The sequence below is a fragment of the Myotis yumanensis genome, unplaced genomic scaffold (assembly GCF_028538775.1).
Source record: "Myotis yumanensis isolate MYYU_CA2020_CCGP unplaced genomic scaffold, mMyoYum1.0.hap1 SCAF_16, whole genome shotgun sequence".
Lineage (NCBI taxonomy): Eukaryota > Metazoa > Chordata > Mammalia > Chiroptera > Vespertilionidae > Myotis > Myotis yumanensis.
Window position 1 is genome coordinate 3,235,020 of NW_027223767.1, and position 19,805 is coordinate 3,254,824.

The following is a 19,805-nucleotide window of genomic DNA, read 5'->3' on the forward strand; positions in this document are numbered from 1 at the left end:
AAATGAATCCCAAGTGTAGTCCCCAAATGCTGTGTAGTGTCCCAAGGTGCAGAAATGCTGTGATGCATCTTGTGGAGAAAACAGGTGTGTTAGACCAGCTTTGTTGAAACCCGATTCTAGTGCTCTTGGGTGTGAATTCAGTCTTAGCAAATCAGCAGTGTTCATTGAGTCATTCAATGTTAACCAAAACTTAGAGGAAGTTCACCAATCTGCACAGGAGATTGCTCCAGAAGGTGCTAAAAGTAAAGTCTGTGGTGTTTGATGAAGCTGTGGACAAACGGCCAAATTTGTAGCTTCATGCGGTAATAGCCAATTAAAAACCACACACAAAAAACATAGTGGACAGCATTACTGTAAAGCAAAAAGCAGACAAATTTGTAATCACATTTTCCAGGATCGGGAAAGGACTAAACTCTTCTCAGTGGGTGCTGGCAGGCTTGCATGGCTCAAGGGCAACACAGTGAGTGAGAAAAGTTAAAAACTTGCAGGTGAGGCAGGTTCTGCAGATCAGGAGGCTATGGGAAATGTTTAAAAATACCTGTTATGCAGGAAAAGGGTTATGTGGGCAAGCAGGTGTCCAGCATTGATGGGAGGGGCCTTTTTTAAACAAAGACACTGGCAAACAAAGTTATTGTATAAAACATAAATAGCTCCCTTCTAGGCCTAGGGCTAGCAAAAGCAGACCTTGGTGCACATCTTGGTCTTTTCCAAAGGCACCCAGTCCCAGCAGAGGGAGCCACAAGCTATGGATTGCTAATAGCTACAAACAGGGTACTCAGGGTCAATCACAGAGTCTGACATTGTCCTGCACTAGAGATTAGAAGCCATAGTAGATCTACTTAACACACAGACACAAACCCAAACAGGCCGCCAAAAAAAAAGCCTGAAATGAAAGAACAAGAGAATTCTCCAGAAGAAGAGCTAAATGAAATGGAGATAAGAAATTTATCAGACATACAGTTTAGAATAATGATGACAAAGAGGCTCAACAGCATGAGAAAAAATATAGTAACTATGAAGAATGACATAGCACCCATAAGGAACACAGTGGAAGGAATATACAGTAGATTAGGAGAAGCCGAGAATTGGATCAGTGAATTAGAAGACGGGGTAGAAAAAAACCACTCAATCAGAGACCCAGAAAGGGAAATCAATTAAAAAACAGTAGGACAGCTTAAGGGAGCAGTGGGACAGTACGAAACATAACAATATTCACATAATAAGTGTACCAGGAAGAAAGCGAACAAGGGATAGAGAACATGTTTGAAGAATTAATGGCAGAAAGTTTCCCTAACCTGGTGAAGGAAAAAGTCACACAAGTTCAGGAGGCACAGCGAGTCCCAAGCAAGAAGAACCCGAACAGGCCCACGCCCAGACACATCATAATTAAAATGCCAAAAATTAAAGATAGAGAATATTAAAGACAGCAAGAGAAAAGCAATTCTACAAAGGAGCTTCCCATAAGGCTGTCAGCTGATTTCTCATCACAAACTCTACAGGCCAGAAGGGAATGACATCAAGTACTCAAGGTAATGGAAAGCAAGGATCTGAAACCAAGATTACTATATCGAGTAAGGCTGTCATTCAAAATAGACAGTCAAAGAGCTTTCCAGAAAAAAAAAAGGCTAAAGGAATATATCACCTCCGAGCCAAAGGGACTGCTCTAATGAGGAGAAACAGAGAAACTTAGGCATACAGTGTTACAATAACAATAAATAAGTACCTATCAATAATAACCCTAAATGTAAATGGATTAAATGCTTCAATCAAAAGGCATAGGGTAGCTGAATGGATAAAAAAACATGACCCAACTGTATGCTGTCTACAAGAGACCCACCTCAGAACAAAAGACACACACAGGATGAGAGTGAAGGGATGGGAAAAAATTTCCATGCAAATAGAAGAAAAAAAGTTGGAATAACAATACTCATATTCGACAAAATAGATTTTAAAATGAAGGTCATCACAACAGACAACAAAGGTCACTACATAATACTAAAGGGATCTATCAAACAAGAGGATATAACCCTGGTAAATATATATGCACCCAACATAGGAGCACTTAATTATATTAAAAAATCTTCTAGAGGACTTTAATGCAGAGATGGGCAACAATACAGTCATAGTAGGTGACTTTAACACCCCTCTGACTTCACTGGATAGATCTTCCAGACAAAAACTAAACAAGGAAACAGTGACTCTGAAGGACACACTTGACCAGATGGATTTAATTGAACATTTATAGAACATTTCACCCCAAAGCAGCAGAATATACATTCTTCTCAAGTGCACAGGGATCATTCACAAAGACAGTCCACATGTTAGGACACAAAACAAGTCTCAATAAGTTCAAGAAAATTGAAATCATATCAAGCATCTTCTCGGATCACAGTGGAATGAAACTAGAAATCAACTACAGTAAAAACACTGAAAAACATTCAAATACATGGAGGCTAAATAGCATGTTATTAAACAATGAATGGGTTACCAATGAGATCAAGAAAGAAATAAAAAAATTTCCGGGAAACAAATGAAAATGAGCACACAACAACCCAAAATCTCTGGGATACAGCACAAGCAGTCCTGAGAGGGAAGTTCATAGCACTATAGGCCTACCTCAAAAAACAAGAAAAATTAGCAATAAAGTATTTAGCCATACAACTTAAAGAACTAGAAAGAGAACAATAAGAAAAGCCCAGATTAAGTAGAAGGAAGGAAATAAAGATTAGAGCAGAAATAAATAACACAAAGACTAAAAAAAATATAAAATCAGTGAAACCAAGAGCTGGTTTTTTGAAAGGATAAACAAAATTGATAAGCCATTAGCCAGACTCATCAGGAAACAAAGAGTACCCAAATAAGTAAAATCAGAAATGAAAGTGGAGAAGTAACCACTGACACCACAGAAATATAAGGGATTGTAAGAAAATACTGTGAACAACTATATACCAACAAGCTGGACAATATGGATGAAATGGACAAATTCGTAGAAAAATACAGTCTCCCAAAACTGAACCAGTAGGAATCAGAAAACCTAAATAGAGCAATAACAACTGATGAAATAGAAGCGGTAATAAAAAAAACTACCAGCAAACAAAAGCCCAGGTCTGGATGGCTTCACAGGGGAATTTCACCAAACATTAAAAAAAGAACAAACACCTATACTCCTCAAACTATTTCAGAAAATCCAAGAGGAAGGAACACTTCCGAACTCTTTTTATGAGGCCAGCATTGTCCTAATTCCAAAACCAAATAAAGACACTACAGAGAAAGAGACTTTATATCCCTGATGAACATGGATGCTAAAATCCTCAACAAAATTTTAGCAAATCACATCCAGCAATATATTAAAAAGATCATACACCATGACCAAGTGGGATTTATTCCAGGGATGCAAGGCTGGTACAGTATTTGAAAATCAATAAACGTGATAAATCACATAAACAAATTGAAAGACAAAAATCACATGATCATATCAATAGATGCAGAAAAAGCATTTGACAGAATCCAACACCTATTTTTGATAAAAACTCTCAGCAAAGTAGGAGTAGAGGGAGCATATCTCAACATGATAAAGGCCATATATGACAAACCTACACCCAACGTCATATTCAGTGGGCAAAAACTAAAACTATTTCCCCTAAGAACAAGACGGGGATGTCTGCTTTTACCACTTTTATTCAACATAGTACTGGAAGTCCTAGCCACAGTGATCAGACAAGAAGAAGAATAAAAGGCATCCAAATTGGAAAAAAGGAAGTAAAACTCATTATTCGCAGATAACATGATATTGTACATAGAAAATCCTAAAAACTCAACAACAACAAAACTAGATTAAATAAATGAATTTGGCAATGTAGCAGGATACAAAATCAACACTCAAAAATCGATGGCTTTTTTTTATATACCAATAATGAATTCTCAGAGAAATTAAACAACCCTATTTACCATTGCAACAAAAAAATTAAGATATTTAGGAATAAACTTAACCAAGGAGGTAAAAGACCTGTACTCAGAAAACTAGAGGACATTGAAAATAGACATAGAGGAAGACATAAACAAGTGGAAGAATACTCCATGTTCATGGATTGGTAGACTCAACATCATTAAAATGTCCGTACTACCCAAAGCAATCTACAAATTTAATGCAATCCTTATTAAAATACCAATGGTATATTTCACAGTGCTAGAACAAATACTCTAAAAACGTATATGGAACCAAAAAAGACCCCAAATAGCTGCAGCAATTTTGAGAAAGAAAAACAAAGATGGAGGAATCACATTGCCAGATTTCAAATTATCCTACAAAGCTACTGTACTCAAAACAGCCTAGAACTGGCATAAGAATAGGCATATAGAGCAATGAAACAGAAAAGAGAACCCAGAAATTGACCCAAGCGAATTATTACGCTCAATTATTTGACAAAGGAGGCAAGAGAATATGGGAGTCAAGAGAGTCTCTTCAGCCCTGACTGGTTTGGCTCAGTGGATAGAGCGTTGGCCTGCGGACTGAAGGGTCCCAGGTTCGATTCCGGGCAAGGGCATGTACCTTGGTTGTGGGCACATACCCAGTGGGGGGTGTGCAGGAGGCAGCTGATAGATGTTTCTCTCTCATCGATGTTTCTAACTCTCTATCCCTCTCCCTTCCTCTCTGTGAAAAAAATCAATAAAATATATTTTTTAAAAAAGAGTCTCTTCAATAGATGGTGTTGGGAAAATTGGACAAATAGATGGAAAAAATGTTAACTAGACCACCAACTTACACCATACACAAGAGTAAAGTCAAAATGGATATAAAACTGAAATGTAAGTCATGAAACCATAAAAATCCCAGAAGAAACCATAGGCAGCAAAATCTCAGACACCTCTCATAGCAATATGTTTATAGATACATCTCCTAGGGCAAAGGAAACTAAGAAGAAAATAAATGGGACTGCATCAAAATAAAAAGTTTCTTCACAGCAAAAAAAAAAACAAAAACAAAACAAAACCCATCAACAAAATAAAAAGAAACCACCGTATGGGAGAACATATCTGGCAATGAATGATACATCTGATAAAGAGTTAATATCCAAAATATATAAGGAACTCATACAACTTAACAAAAGGAAGACAATCTAATTGAAAAATGGGCAAAGGACCTAAATAGACACTTCTCCAAAGAGGACATACAGCTGGCCATGAGACATATGAAAAAAATGCTCAAAGTCATTGATCATCAGAGAGATGCAAATTAAAATGACTATGAGGTACCATCTCAGACCTGTCAGAATGGCTACCATCAGCAAATCAACAAATGACAAGTGCTGGTGAGGATGTGGAGAAAAGGGAACCCAGGTACACTACTGGTGGGAATGCAGACTGTTGCAGCCATTATGGAAAACAGTATGGAGTTTCCTAAAAATTAAATATGAAACTGCCATTTGACCCAGTGATCCCACTTCTAGGAATATCCTAAGAAACCCAAAACACCAATCAGAAAGAATGTATGCACCCCTGTGTTCATAGCAGCACAATTTACAATAGCTAAGACCTGGAAACAGCCCAAGTGCCCATCAGCAGATGAGTGGATAAAAAAGCTGTGGGACATTTACTCCATAGAATAGTATGCAGAAATAAAAAAGAAGAGTCTCTTACCCTTTGAGACAGCATAGAGGTACTTGGAGAGTATCATGCTAAGTAAAATAAGTCGGTTAGGGAAAGACAAGTATCACATGATCTCACTCATATGTAGAATCTAATGAACAAAATAAACGGATGAACAAAATAGATCCAGAGACATGGAAACATGGCACAGACTGTGGAATGTGAGAGGGAAAGCAGGGGAGGGTGGGTGGGTGGGTGGGGAGAGATCAACCAAAGATCTTGTATGCATATATGCATAACCCATGGGGCACAGACAATAGGGTGGTGAAGGCCTGGGGTGGGGGATGGAGGTGTGCTATAAGGGTTCATTGGGGAAAAGGGGGGTCATATGTAATACTTTCAACAATACAGATATAAATAATTAAGTAAGTAAGTAAGTAAGTAAATAAAACACAAATAGCATTTCATTTTATGAAAATGTGACCAGAGGCTCACAGGACCTTAACCCTGTATTTCCTGTTGAAGCAATCTACACTAATAAAAGAGAAACATGGTAATTGGCGTACGACCACTACCCTTCCCATTGGCTAATCAGTGAGTATATGCAAATTAACTGCCAGCCAAGATGGCGGCCGGCAGCCAGGCAGCTGGAAGCTAACATGAGGCTCGCTTGCTTCAGTGACTGCAGACTCCAACGTTCCCCACCTCACTTTCCGGCCTCTCAGTTGCAACTCTAAGCAACTATATACTATGTTGCAAATAAGAAGATAAACAAAAGCCCAGAAACCGGCTTTCAGTCAGCCGGGCTTTAGCAACATTGTATCGATGTTTTCAGCGGCGAGGCCTCAGAGCTAAAGCTGGCCCAGAATAAAAAAAGAAAAGAAAACAAGGAGCGGTTGGAAGCTTCACTCACTCGCTTCCGGAAAACAGCCCTCAGCCCCTCACCCAGACTGGCCAGGCACCCCAGTGGGGACCCCCACCCTGATCCAGGACACCCTTCAGGGCAAACCAGCCGGCCCCCACCCGTGCACCAGGCCTCTATCCTATATAGTAAAAGGGTAATATGCCTCCCAGCACCGGGATCAGCGGAGCAGCGAGTCTCCCAGCACCGGGATCAGCGTGACAGGGGGCAGCGCCCAAAACCCCTGATCGCCCTGTGGCTCTGTGTGTGACAGGGGTCAGGGCCACAACCTCCCTATCCACCCTGCTCTGTTCATGACAGGGGAAGGCGCCCCAACCCCCTGATCAGCCCTGCTCTGTGCCTGATAGGGGGGAGCTCCCCACTCCCCTGATCGCCCTGCGGCTCTGTGTGTGACAGGGTGCGGCGCCCCAACCCCCTGATCGACCCTGCTCTGTGTGTGACAGGGTACGGAGCCCCAACCCCCCTGATGGGCCCTGCTCTGTGTGTGACAGGGGGCAGCGCCCCAACCCCCCTGATTGGCCCTGCTCTGTGCGTGACAGGGGGTGGCACCGCAACCTCCCCATCGACCCTGCCTTGAGTGTGACAGGGGGCGGTGCCCCAACCCCCCAATTGGCCCTACCCTGAGCGTGACTGAGGGTGGCATTGCAACCTCCCGATCCGCCCTGCTCTGTGCATGATGGGGCGGCACCACAACTCCCCAATCGGCCCTGCTCTGAGCCTGACCAGGGGCTGCACTTAGGAATTGGGCCTGCCCTCTGCCACCCGGGAGCAGGCCTAAGCCAGCAGGTCGTTATCTCCCGAGGGGTCCCAGACTTCGAGAGGGCACAGGCCGGGCTGGGGGACCGCCCCCCCCCCCCCACCCCGAGTGCACAAATTTTTGTGCACCGGGCCTCTAGTCCTATATAATAATAGGCTAATATGCAAATTGACCAAACAGCAGAACCACTGGTCACTATGATGAGCAGACCACCAGGGGGCAGACACTCAACACGGGAGGTGCCCCCTGGTGGTCAGTGCACTCCCACAGGGGGAATGCCGCTGAGCCAGAAGCTGGGTTCATGGCTGGCGAGCACAGCAGTGGTGGTGGGAGCTTCTCCTGCCTCTGCAGCAGTGTTAAGGATGTCCGACTGATGGCTTAGGCCCTCTCCTAAGCCGTCACTCGGACATCCCCCAAGGGCTCCTCCTGGATTGCAAGAGGGCACAGGCTGGGCTGAGGAACACCCCTGAGTGCACGGATTTCGTGCATCGGGCCTCTAGTAGTTTAATATTTCCTCATTGGGTTTGCATGGCACCTCCGTGTAACTAACAGATGATGAGAATTGACTGTGTATAGTTCTCCTTGATTAAGGGGAGTGTCGAGTCCAGTGTTCATTAGAACTGACACGTGGTAGAACTCTAGAACATGGCCATCTGGGGTCAGTATCTTCAGGCTGTCCTCAGTAGTCATGCTTGAAAATGCAGCAGAAGGCCCAGCACCATGGTCAGTGGTCAGTGTGTATTTCAAACAGCATCATACTTGAGAAGTAGAAAGTCAAAGAGAAGTCCGGTTTGGTTTGGTTTTTCACTTAGTGATACACTGCTGTTGAGAATTCGGTTGTGTTGTCCCAAATCCTTCGAAGTCAGCACAGGCACAGCAAGCACGAAGCATGTAATTAATGTCCAGAACACATGTCAGGCAGACTCCCTGCACCTGTATCATCACAGATGCAAGCGGGCAATAACGCAGACCATGCATCTTTAAGAAACTTTTTAGCTTCTATCAGGGATTTTAAGGTATTACTAAGATGTCTTTTCACTAGGAGGCCCAGGGACACACAAACCCAGCCAAGGATAATCACTCCTCCTCATAAGATCCTTGAAAGAAATGGACAGAAAAGTGAACTAAAATGTTAAGGAGCATTTTCTCATTCTGCAGCACTGACCCAAACACAAATTCTTGGGCCTCACATGCTGAATTAGAATTTCTGGGGGAGGACCTGAACCTGTGGGACTTTTTAAGCTTCTCTGATAATTCTGATTCATATTCTTAATAGACAACTGCTGCTCTTTAGTGGATCATGAGGAAGCATTGAAGGACTGTGACTAGGTAGAGGACATGATCAGATTCAAAGTGAAAAGACTCTGACAGTAACGGGAGAGAACTGGAGACAGACAGAGTGAGGAGCTAAAGATGTTCTGAGTGAGGGAGACGTAGTCACGTCACTGAAAGCTCTGAAAGTACGCACACCCACATTCCTTTGCCCTGGGGATTCCAACTCCATGATCGGAGTCTGCGGCTTGGACGTCTGTGCTTTTGAAAAGCTTCCCAAGTGACTCTGAGGTTTCGCTGTGATTAAGAACTGCAGCTCCAGAAATGGGCCTGAGGGGCACCATGGCACTAACTAGTCATCTCCTCTGTCTGTTACCAGAAGCCTCACAGCGCTGAGGACATTCAGGACGATATGTACAGAACTCAGGGAGGCCACGAGTGAGGGTAACAAGTGTGAGGAGCTGTAGGTCTCTTCCCACAGCAGCTGTCACCTGGGTGTAACCTAACCAAAACCCACATGTTTTTCAGTTCATCCCATGCTCTCTTTTAGAAGAACCTCCTGCTTCTGGCTCCCAGTGTTCAAGTGCTGAGGATGGGATTCACAGTAGAGTGGGTGGATTTTAGCGCCTGTTGCATATCCGGAGCTGCTCCTTTGCTACCCTGCTTACCTTTTCCCAAGAGTCTCACAACTCTGCCAACTGCTGTCTGACTTCTTTGCTCCTAGGCAGTGTGATGAAGCTGGAGGAACAGAAAGCAGACCTGGAGAGGCAGCTGAAGACTCTGACTAAGCAGATAAAGGTGAGATGTGGTTATAGCAGGGTTGGGGACCTTCTCCACCACTTTACCGGAATCCCCCTTAGGTTTGGAAACCTTTGAAAAATACCCTGATTACTCTCGCTAGCCTAGCCTGTTTTTTCATAGTGCATTTCCATGGCATGGGCCCAGGTGAGTGTTGGCAGGAAGTAAAATTAAAGCGACCATTCAGTTTCAGGATGGAGAACTCTGATAGCACGAAGGCCTGACTCCCACCTGTGCCTTTTCCCTGTAGTGAGATGCCAGCGCCTCACTAAGACTGCCGAGCTGGTCTTTCTCAGTGTTGGGCATGGGGGACCCGGAGCCCCGCCAGGGTGCCAGCCCTGGTAGGCGTCTGATGTGCGTGGGGGCTCTGGCATTCTCAGGAGGAAACCGAGGAGTGGAGGCGCTTCCAGGCGGACCTGCAGACGGCGGTGGTGGTGGCCAATGACATCAAGTGTGAGGCCCAGCAGGAGCTGCGCACTGTGAAGAGGAGGCTGCTGGAGGAAGAGGAGAAGAACGCGAGGCTGCAGAAGGAGCTGGGGGACATGCAGGGCCACGGCAGGTTGGTCATGAGTGGGGGCACCCGAGTCTGAGGGCTCCTGGACAGTGCTTGGCTTCTCACTAACCACCTTGCCCGACCTTCCGTGACGCTTTATGTCTCTGTGCTGAAGTTGTACCCTTGTCTACCTCTACTGCCTTGCACACTGGGAACATTACTTCCTGCACTGGTCTCTGCCGTTCTTTGGCTTAAGGTGTTGAGAAAGCTCTTCACTTACACGTGTACGAAAGCTCTAGCCCAGTATCTCCTGGGCTAAAAGGTTAAAAGTCATGCCCAGGGTGCTCCTGAGGTCTAGTGTCTGTTAGTGCTGGGACGCGCACACCTCAGTGGCTGTGGCAGCACCTGCCCGGCTCACTCGGTGCGGTGGGAAGTGTCGCCAGATGCAGGGCTCGCTCTTCCTGGCCCAGGGACGTGCTTCTGTATGGGCAGCATCTGCAGGCTGCCTCAGAAAGCCTTTGAAACAAGCCACTTCGTTAAAAAGAATGAGCGTGGAAAACACATCTGGCTAATATATGACTCTTGCTTCAGTTCTTGAGGGAGAGAATTCACACAGTGTATGGCTCCAGAAAGCTTTAACAACAAAATTTTAGAGGGAGGTATTCCTAACATTAATTATGGTTTAAAATTTAAATGGTTTACAAACAAGATTATAAATAATATTTTGGGCTTTAACTAATGCAGTGTTATATTTCCCCAATCAGGAATAAATGTCCTTAACTTTGAAATTATTGAATGTTAAGAAAATATTTTGAATTTTCAGATGTCTCCCAAATGTAGTAATTTTTAAAATATATTTTTATTGATTTCAGAAAGGAGAGGGGGAGAGAGATAGAAACATCGATGAGAGAGAATCATTGATCAGCTGCCTCCTGCACTCCCCCTAATGGGGATCAAGCCCACAACCAAGGCATGTGCCCTGGTTCATAGGTTGATGTTCAACCACTAAGCCATGCTGGCTGGGCTCAAGTATATTTTAAAATGAAAGTTAGTAGGTATGAATGCTGATTGTACGGTTTGCCCTTTTTCTGTGTTTTCAGGATCAGGAGGTTGTTCATTGGCTAGATTTTGAGTCTGATATGTTATGAATTTTATGACATTGTAAAGAATAGATTTTCTCAGAATTCCATTTTGGTTCTCTTGCCAAACTTGCTTCAATCCCTCATTCTTTTGTTTATGACTTTTCTATGAAATAGCCTCTAAGAGAAGGATTAAGATGTGTAGCTGATTTCACAGTTCACTTTTGAAAATCAAGATCATTTTATAGTCACACCTATACTCTCTGGCCACCATAGCGTGTGAATTTTAAGTTGAGGAAAAAGAATAGGAAAACTAGATTTCATAGAGTTCCCTATTGAAACATTTTGAGGTCATTCTAGTTTTCTTTTGTGTTTCCTTTCTTTGTCCATTTGTTTTGGTTTATATTGTGTGTTTTTGGAAGAGGGGCAAAATTGTAACTTGCATCACTTCATTTGTACATTACTTTAAAGATAAATGGTAAAAGACAAGTCTTGAGTTTGTGTTATCGTATGAGATGCCACATTTCTTTTTTTTTTTTTTAAACAAGCAGCCAGGTATTTAATAAGAGATATGCTTATGGAAACAGAAGAATAAAAACAAAGGTTAATGGTCAGAACAAATTATAAAGTAGTTTCTGAGTTTGTAAGATTTTCAGTCAAGAAAATTTTTTTATGTAAGACAAAGTTTCTTTTGTTGGAATGAAAGCAAGCAGTGAAATCTGATAGATCCTCTTTATCTGCAGTTTAAATATCTCTGGTGATGTCATCAGATGCTCAGGTAAATTATAGGTGATCTGAGTTACGGCACTGTATGCTACCTGTGGTCTTGATGCCAAAATGGCACCAGTTGTTACTGACGAAGTTGAAGGTGAAGGAGGTGGTAGGAGTGAGCCAGCTGGGCTGCATAGGCTCCAGAAACAAGGTCCATCTGGGTCATCAGAAAATGTTACCAAGCAAGGACCTGACCTCAGGCCGGCCTGGACTATGTGAGTTCTTGACTTAGTGCAGGAAAGATTTCACAACATGAGTTCAGGTGATTTTGAGAGGACGTTATTAAGCTGGGGAACAAGGAAGGGCCTAGGGTAGAGAAAACAAGAGGAAAGAGACCAGGCAGGGCTGCTTTGGCTTTCCAGAAACATTGCAGGAAAGAAGTGAGTCAAGGCAGGGCTGTGTCAGCCACTGGAGAGTAAGAGAAAGCTTCAGGAGTGAGCTGCCACTGCCCATTGCTGCCCTGGTTACAAGTCTCATGGAGTCCCTTAGAGCAGTGGTTGCCAGCCGGTGGTCCGCAGACCACACCAGTGGTCCTTGAGGTCCGAAAGATTGGCGGCTGCTGCCTTAGAGTTTAGGAGATGCACGCCCGTGGGGAAGGAAGGGGGGAGGGAAAGGAGCAGGCATGCTCCTGAGAGGGAGATCGTGCTGAGATGCTGCGTTTCTAACGTAGACTCTAAGATGCAGCCCCAGTTATTCAACTTGAACCCTGATATCACAGGACATGTTGGCATGCATCTTGACAATTTAGTGTTCCATATGCTGTATCCTACATCTTCAAACTTAGGGTCACTTTTTTTTTTAACACAATATGTTTCTCTTTTGATTTTCCAGTGATTTGCAAACCTACCTCCAAAGTCCAGCAGTTTAATGCCTTATTGCAAAACATTTCAAATGTTAGAATCACACCAATCCAGAACATGGCATATCACTGAAACCCTGTAGGCTTCCGTGTGTGCTTGCCGATCACTGCATTGGGCAGCACTTCAGACAACTGCCAGGGCTGGTCTCTTGTCTGATTCTACGCCTCTCTTGCAAGCTGCCCCTTCTAAAGAGTTGACTATTTGAAAGTTACTACTCGCTGATGGCTCAGCCACTTCCTGAACCTATCACTTGATCAAGACATGAAACCAACTCATACCCTCAAAGGTCCTGAAGTGACATAGTGTCCCCTTCTTGACTGATGGTTCTTGACTGAAAGGCAATTTGACTTTGACAGTCATCTGAGAACTCAAAAGTCATTCTTGGTTCAGGCACAGCCAAAGAACTTGCAGGAAACTCTCTGACGAGGTCTTCCAAGTGCGACCAAGAGAAGGTAAGAGCATCTGAAACCACCTTGATCATAACACAGGACTCACTGATTTACATTCTCATTTGCATATACTGGCATTTGAGGGAAGATGGTTAGGCTAGTGGGAGGGCAAATGAAGTTCCTGTTTATTACCAAGAACTCAATAATTAGACAAAGTGGACTGTTAAATAGTTTTGTACTTTGGATAGTTTGAAAACTTAGCTCGTGATCATCATCAGTCCTATTAGGTTTTCAAAGGTATTTTTTAGAGTCAGAATAACTGATGCTAAGGTGTACAGGAAAATGGGGTTCAAGTGTCCTCTTTGCCACCAACTGGCAAGGTTTCCTTCCCAGACCCAGCTCCTTCCTCTCTTAAGCGAGGAGATAACAGCAGGTTGTTTTTAAGGCCCCATAGGCTCTGCTGTTCCTGCGAGTATTGGTCAGCTGAGAGTCAGGTGCCCGCAGCACTTCCTTCCCGCGCAGTCCTTGGACCCTCCTTGCCACGGTGGCATTTCCATAGTCCAGCTGGGCTGTGGACCTCATCTTTCTCTTCCAGAAATTGGAAAAGCCAGGATAGTTTTCATGGATCTGCAAGTGATATGTTTTGTGGACATGTATAAATTAATGGAGGGAAGATAATAAATAACTTTTCAACTCTGGCTTCTTTCAATTTTGAACCATTAAGAGAAAGACACTGAAGTGAAAACTTTCCTTGAAATTAAAACATCGAACCTTTTCTCTGAAACGTTGAGTCCTGGGGCCTGGCAGACAGAGAACATGCATGCAGCGCGACTTAAGGACTTGATGGGCCCCACGCAGTGTTTCTACAGAAAGTCATTGTCGATGGCAGCACATGACACGGCCCTCAACAGCAGCGGGGGAAGGCCCGGGGGTCCCTCAGCAAAGACCATTGGTCTTAGGGTGACTTCCTCGGTTTTCACCGTGTATCATAAGACACCAATAAGCACCCATGGCAGACGTCTCAAAAAGAGGTCATGGAAAACACTACACATCTGTGCCTAATTAACTGTGTCCGTTTCTAAAACAGCCTGTCTGCGATTCAAAAATGTGTGTGCACCACTTAGCTTGTACCACTTGTTCTCGTGTTGTCACCTCTCCGCGAGCAGCATGGCTGCATATCACCGCCAGACTCTCTGGGATTGGCTTTTAACTCTGCGTGTGCGCACATGTGTTCTGCCCTGATGTCAGCCGTGTGCCTGTGCCGCCCTGTGTGTTGTTGTTACAGCTGCAATGCGTCAGCTGCTCGCCCAGGACTCCGTGGTTGTCACTGAAAGGGAGCTATAGATTCTTGTCACTTAGTTATCTTTCCAGCTCTCTTGCTGCAGATGCTTTGATGCAGCATCCCTGGCTCTGGGGGATGGGGACCAGTTCCCAGGGAGATTCCTGAGCAGTTTCTGAGCAGGCCTCACATTAGTACTTTTGATTGCCAGGAGCCTCCAGCATTTTATTCGGTCAGTGCAGAAACTGGTCCTCTGGTACCCCAACAAGCTGAATTCTTTCCCTCTTGGACTACTTGTTTTTTCATAGCTTAAATTTGCGTTTATGGCATTAGACGCACAGCCAGTAATTCTAAACAGCTGTCTGCTTCCCTGCTCCCCAGCCCTCATCTTTACAGATTTGCTTTGGAATGTGTGGACAGGAGCTTCCCTGAGGCCTTTAGGATTTTTATGCTGTAATAATAAAATAAACCCTTTTCTCTTTTTCTTCTTCGGCCGTGACCAGCAGACAGTAGAGGGAAGCAGAGTCACTGTGACTTTCAGAGAGCCTGACTTTGGTTTCCGGGGCACCTCCGCCTCCTCCTCCCCAGCACAGCTGTCTGTGGGTGAAGAGCTAGCGGACGAGCCTCATGTGGCATTGTGAAGTCTTTAGCATTTTCCCTGCCTGAAGCCTCCTGACTTCCAAGAGTATTGGAACCAGGAACTCAAGCAGGTCAGTCCTGCTCTGGGTGTTAGCTCTCCCGGGGACAGCGTCAGCCGTGGTACTTACATTTGTAGACTGAGGTCATGTGGCATTAAGCAGCTCCTTTACCAGCCTTTCCCCTCCCATTTCTATTTCCACAGCGCCATGGTCTCTGTCAGCTAGCAGAGCATTGACGGAAGAAAGACCCAGCCCCTGCCATGATGGGAACCTACAGCCATTGCTCTTTGAAAGGGGGAGTCATGTAGAGGAGAAATTACCTCTTTATAGAGCCACGCTGTCTCCTCGTAGCACCCACTGTTTCTCACACACAATCATTGCAGTCAAGTCTCTTAACCTTTTTTTCTACTTTTTTGGAGTCAACTCATTACACAAAGATGATTCTCCCCTCTTTTTTTTTTTTCTCTTTTTCTCAGAAGATTCAGCAGACTTTTACTTGGAGCATAAAATGAAATTCTGAAAACACACACACAAAGACAAAGTACGAGTCTGTTGTGAAAAGCATTTTGATGCACAGCTAGTGTTCAGGGAGCAGTGGCCTAGCCACTGCAGGCGCCAGTGAATGCGAGGAGCCAGGCATGTGCGCCCCGTGGAGTTTATCTTTATGCTTCCTTTTGAATATGGTGCCTGATAATCATGGGATTAACACTATTTAAGGCAAGAGAGGAAGCCATCTATGTGACATCTCACTCTGAAGAAGTTAGTCCTTTCCTATAGCAAGGCTTGCCGAGCCAGCGCAGGCGCAGGCCGGGGTCTGACTTCGTTGCTGCATCTGAAACAAACCACCCACAAGTTCCGGTTTGATTTCCAATATTCCCTGCTGGGCTCAACAGAAGTAGGTGTTTGGTTGATAATAAAGGACATAGTTAAGCCAGTAGCTTAATGTGGTGACAATGCTAATTGGAATCTAATTGAAAACAACTACAGCCAAAGCCTCATGAATAAAACTCTGGAAACTTAAAGACTTTTAAAATCCAGAAGCATAGAGTTCAAAGTGTGATTTTAAACTTTTGGAAGTACATATGTTTGTGAAGATCTGTACCAGTTCAGCAAATCCTACCCGCAGTTCCTCATACAGTCCAGACACGTTGGGTCGTTAGCAGCTACCTTGTCCACAGGAGAAGACAGGAGTTGCATCTGATCCAAGGAAAACCAGGAACAGGATACTCTGACTCAGGAGGATGCTGTGGGTGTCACACTGGAGACCTGCTGGATAGAAATGTATCTGTTGGGAGCTTTACCTCAGATTGAGGATTCTTAGAATGAGATAAAATCCATTTGCCGAGTGTTTTCACATTAAACAGTGACAAGTTCAACCTCAACTTCAAGTGCCCAGCTGTGTTTGCACCCCGTGTCTTGCTCTGTCTACTCTGGGGTCTGTTGGATATTTTTATATGTAAGCGTTTATGAAATGCTAAATAAATGTGACTATTTAGAAGAGTCTGTTGCCTGATTTTTTAAAAGATCACTGGCCACAATTCTGAAGGGCCTTTAATGTCATTTGTTCTCAATTTTCTAGTGCACATAGTTTCAGAACTTTAAAGCCACGTCAGATAGCTAGAATTTGAGGTAGCAAGCTGGACTTCCAATACAAGTTATAGTCAGGAGGCTCATTTTAAATATGAATGTCATGATTACATGATTTTATTATTAAAACAAGAGAGCAAGGAGCAAAATACTGATTTTACATAAATTTTTTAAAGCAAAACTATTGGAAAATATATCACATAAAATTTGAAGTCTAGATTTGTTTTGTTTTTGTTGAAATTTAAAAACAGATCTTTTGGTACTTTAATGTATTGGATTTCTTCTTATTTATGAAGTAATATTTAGGTATGCTGGTAACAAAATGGAGATGTATAAAGAAAAATATTAATCTTTCTTGCCCTCTAGTACCACCCTCTAAGGTAATCAGTGGTCACAGTACATGTTTTTCTTTACCTCCCACTTTACTCATGTGAATATACATACACACACACACACACACACACACACGGTTAATTGATATATTTTTTACAAAAATGGGATTGTATCTGTACATTACTCTGGACGTTCACGTTTCACTTAGCACATGTATTGTGGGCATCCTTCCAGGTTGACATAACTGCATGGAATCCCAGGCGTTGGACGTGCCCTAGAATATTCAAATACTGTCATACTGATGAACATCAGGGTTATATTTTCAGTTTTTTTCTTTCCAAATAATACTGTAACCATCCTTATTCACGTAGCCTTCTAGACTTGTGTTTTATTGTGATAGGATGGGTTCCTAAAAGTGTGACTACTGCCTTAGAGAATGCGCACACCTTTCATTTTAATAGACGGCACCAGATAGCTTACCTGAGACTGGGGACACGTTACTCCTGATGCCAGTGCCTGTTTACACACAGCCTTGGCAGCGGCAGATAGTTCTCATCTTGATTCTTGCCAATGGGGTGAGCAAAAAGCGCTCTCTCCTCTCTCTAGTACTTCAGTTCACCTTTCTCTGAGCATGTGTTCATATAGCAGCCATTTGTATTTCTCTTTTGAGAATTGCTAGTTTAACACTTATGCTGATTGTTTTTCTCTAATCAGTTTATAAACCAGTGTTTTATTGGGGGTGGTGTTTATCTCCTTGCAGTTTGGGTATTTTGGCTTTATCTTTATCGTGGAAAATTTTATATTGTTATGTAATAGTTTGTTGGTATTTTCCATTACTTCTTTTCTTTACTGGACTTTGTTTCTGTGTAAGATTTCCCCCACCCTAATTGTGTACAGATAGACTATTACATTTTCCTCACCTATTTTCTACACACACACATTTTATCTTTCTTTGCTTGCTGAGTGGTGTGAGGTGGAGGTCTTTTTCTTCCACATGACAGCCAGGCGTGCAGCGGTTGTCCTTTGCCCACCGACTGAAATGCCACCTCACATTGTTCATGTCATCTATATTCAGAGAGGTTTTTCCAATATGTCCTCATTTCTTTTTCTCTTGAGTTGGTTCTACTTTAAAATATTATAATGCAATTATTAAATTGCTGATACCATTTTTAAATTCTTTCCTTTCAGTTTATTATTTCCTGGAATTTTGTTGTGTTCTTGAGGCAGGTGCTATCAAGTGTCTAATTCTGTTTCCTGTCGTAAATGTATGAATATCTCTTCTGTTCAGTTATTCTCTTCATTTATTTTTGCCTGTGCATTGTGCCCGACTCCTTTAAAGGAGCTTCTTCTGCCTTAAACTGGGTAAGTTTGTGTTACATGTGAGAGACCCAGGAGCTCAGACAAGCACAGAGGAACAGGTGCGCACGGGTGGACATTCGCTCGTGTCCAGTGTCTTCTGTTTGGTGACAGAAGCTGGGAGCCAGCTTTCTTAGTCTAGTCTTACTTGGCCTACTGTCGTTTTAGGACATGTGCCGTGGCTTTCCTCCCCATCTTCCCTTTCTGCTTTGCCCTTTGGGCCTGGAATAAACCAGCCCTGGCCTCCTAGGACAGTCATATCTGAACGTCACTGATCCTTTGCAGGAAGTTTGCTCTGCGTGCTGTCCGGTCATCGTGCTGCGCCCAGCCCTGGCCCCTGGTATAGGGGACATGAGCAGGGTTTACCCATATCTTTATTTTCTTTGAAAGGGAATTGGGGATACTAGTAAACCCTCAGTATTTTCTTTCCATATTTTCCCCCTTATTCTCTATGTAGCAGAAATTCTTCAAAGCCTAGGGGAGGGGTAGATATTTTTCCGTAGTGTCCAATACTGATGAAGGATTTTTATGATATATTTCTTGGGTTCTTATTGTTGGGGTTGGAGATTAAGATGCATGTGTTTACTAGTAGATTAGCATCTTACCCTGTTTATTTTTATTGTCATATGTATGCTTATATTGAAATTCAAAAGTGAAAATCAAGACATTGGTTGACACCTGAGAGACCTAATACTTACTAATTTGTCTTCACTCTAGAGCTACAAATGTCTTTTAGGTTTGTTTAGTGCATAACAATAAGAAACATTTTGAGAAAATTGCACTTTGGGCACGGGCATAGAGTGAGCAAAGGCACGAAGGCAGGACATAGAAGCAGAACATCAGATGGCGAGGCGTCTAGTTGGGAAGCTGAGAGGGATGTCAGTCTGTAGCCCCAGAAAGGCCCGCACTGCGGGAAAGACCTGTGTGGACATGTGATTGACATGACTGTTCTCTACAGGCATTCAGCTCCAGTTGTGAAGGTAGCAGTGGGGCAATGTGACATTTCCCAAACATAGTTAACCTTTGAATACTTTAAAAGTAATTACTTATAAGACCTCATGTGTTCTTAGATCAAAATAGATAACACAAAGTGGTGTCCTTTATGAGGAAGAAGTGCTATAGTAAACCACCATTTATAGACTGTTCTATAACCAAACAAGGAAAGCAATGAATTAGAGATTAGGTAACATTTTTAAAAATGAAAGATACAGACATAATTGCACATATATACATATATATAAATTATAATGAAAGATCTATAAGGTAGACCAGCAGTCAGTGAGATGACATGGTCCATGGGGAATACATCTCCTGCCTTGTGTTCCTGCATCAGATGACCTCACCTACAATTGTCTGTCATTCTCAGGTATGGATTGCCACTTCCTAAGAACATATTACTGCATAAAAATAAGAGCAACTAAATAAATATTGTTAGTATTTTTCTTAACTGTATGTTAAATAAATTTATGTTTTTTAAGTGAGGAAGGTACACCCTCTTTATTTTTAATTTTTATTTATTGCTTGATTTTAGTGAGACAGAGGAAGGAAGAGAGAGAAACATCAATTTGTTGTTCCACTTATTGATACATTCATTTGGTTCTTGTGCCCTGACTAGGGATCAAACCCACAACCTTGGCGTATCTGGACGATGCTTTAATCAACTGAGCTGCCTGGCCAGGTATGTT

The 19,805-nt window shown here is 43.1% G+C and overlaps 1 protein-coding gene across 9 annotated transcripts in view; it reads left to right on the forward strand.

Annotated features, from left to right (window-relative positions):
• SPECC1 (sperm antigen with calponin homology and coiled-coil domains 1) overlaps positions 1 to 19,805 on the forward strand; it is a 227,888-nt gene that overhangs the window by 145,679 nt on the left and 62,404 nt on the right. For 5 of the 9 annotated variants that reach the window (XM_070395183.1, XM_070395185.1, XM_070395184.1 and 2 more), the window contains 3 exons: positions 9,262 to 9,335; positions 9,716 to 9,894; positions 19,736 to 19,798. In XM_070395183.1, coding sequence (XP_070251284.1) covers positions 9,262 to 9,335; positions 9,716 to 9,894; positions 19,736 to 19,798 — 316 coding nt within the window. Of the gene's footprint in view, positions 1 to 9,261; positions 9,336 to 9,715; positions 9,895 to 12,509; positions 12,991 to 14,709; positions 14,917 to 15,047; positions 16,346 to 19,735; positions 19,799 to 19,805 lie in introns of those variants that run through there. The other 4 variants (XR_011468485.1, XR_011468486.1, XM_070395190.1 and 1 more) reach the window with 4 other exon arrangements.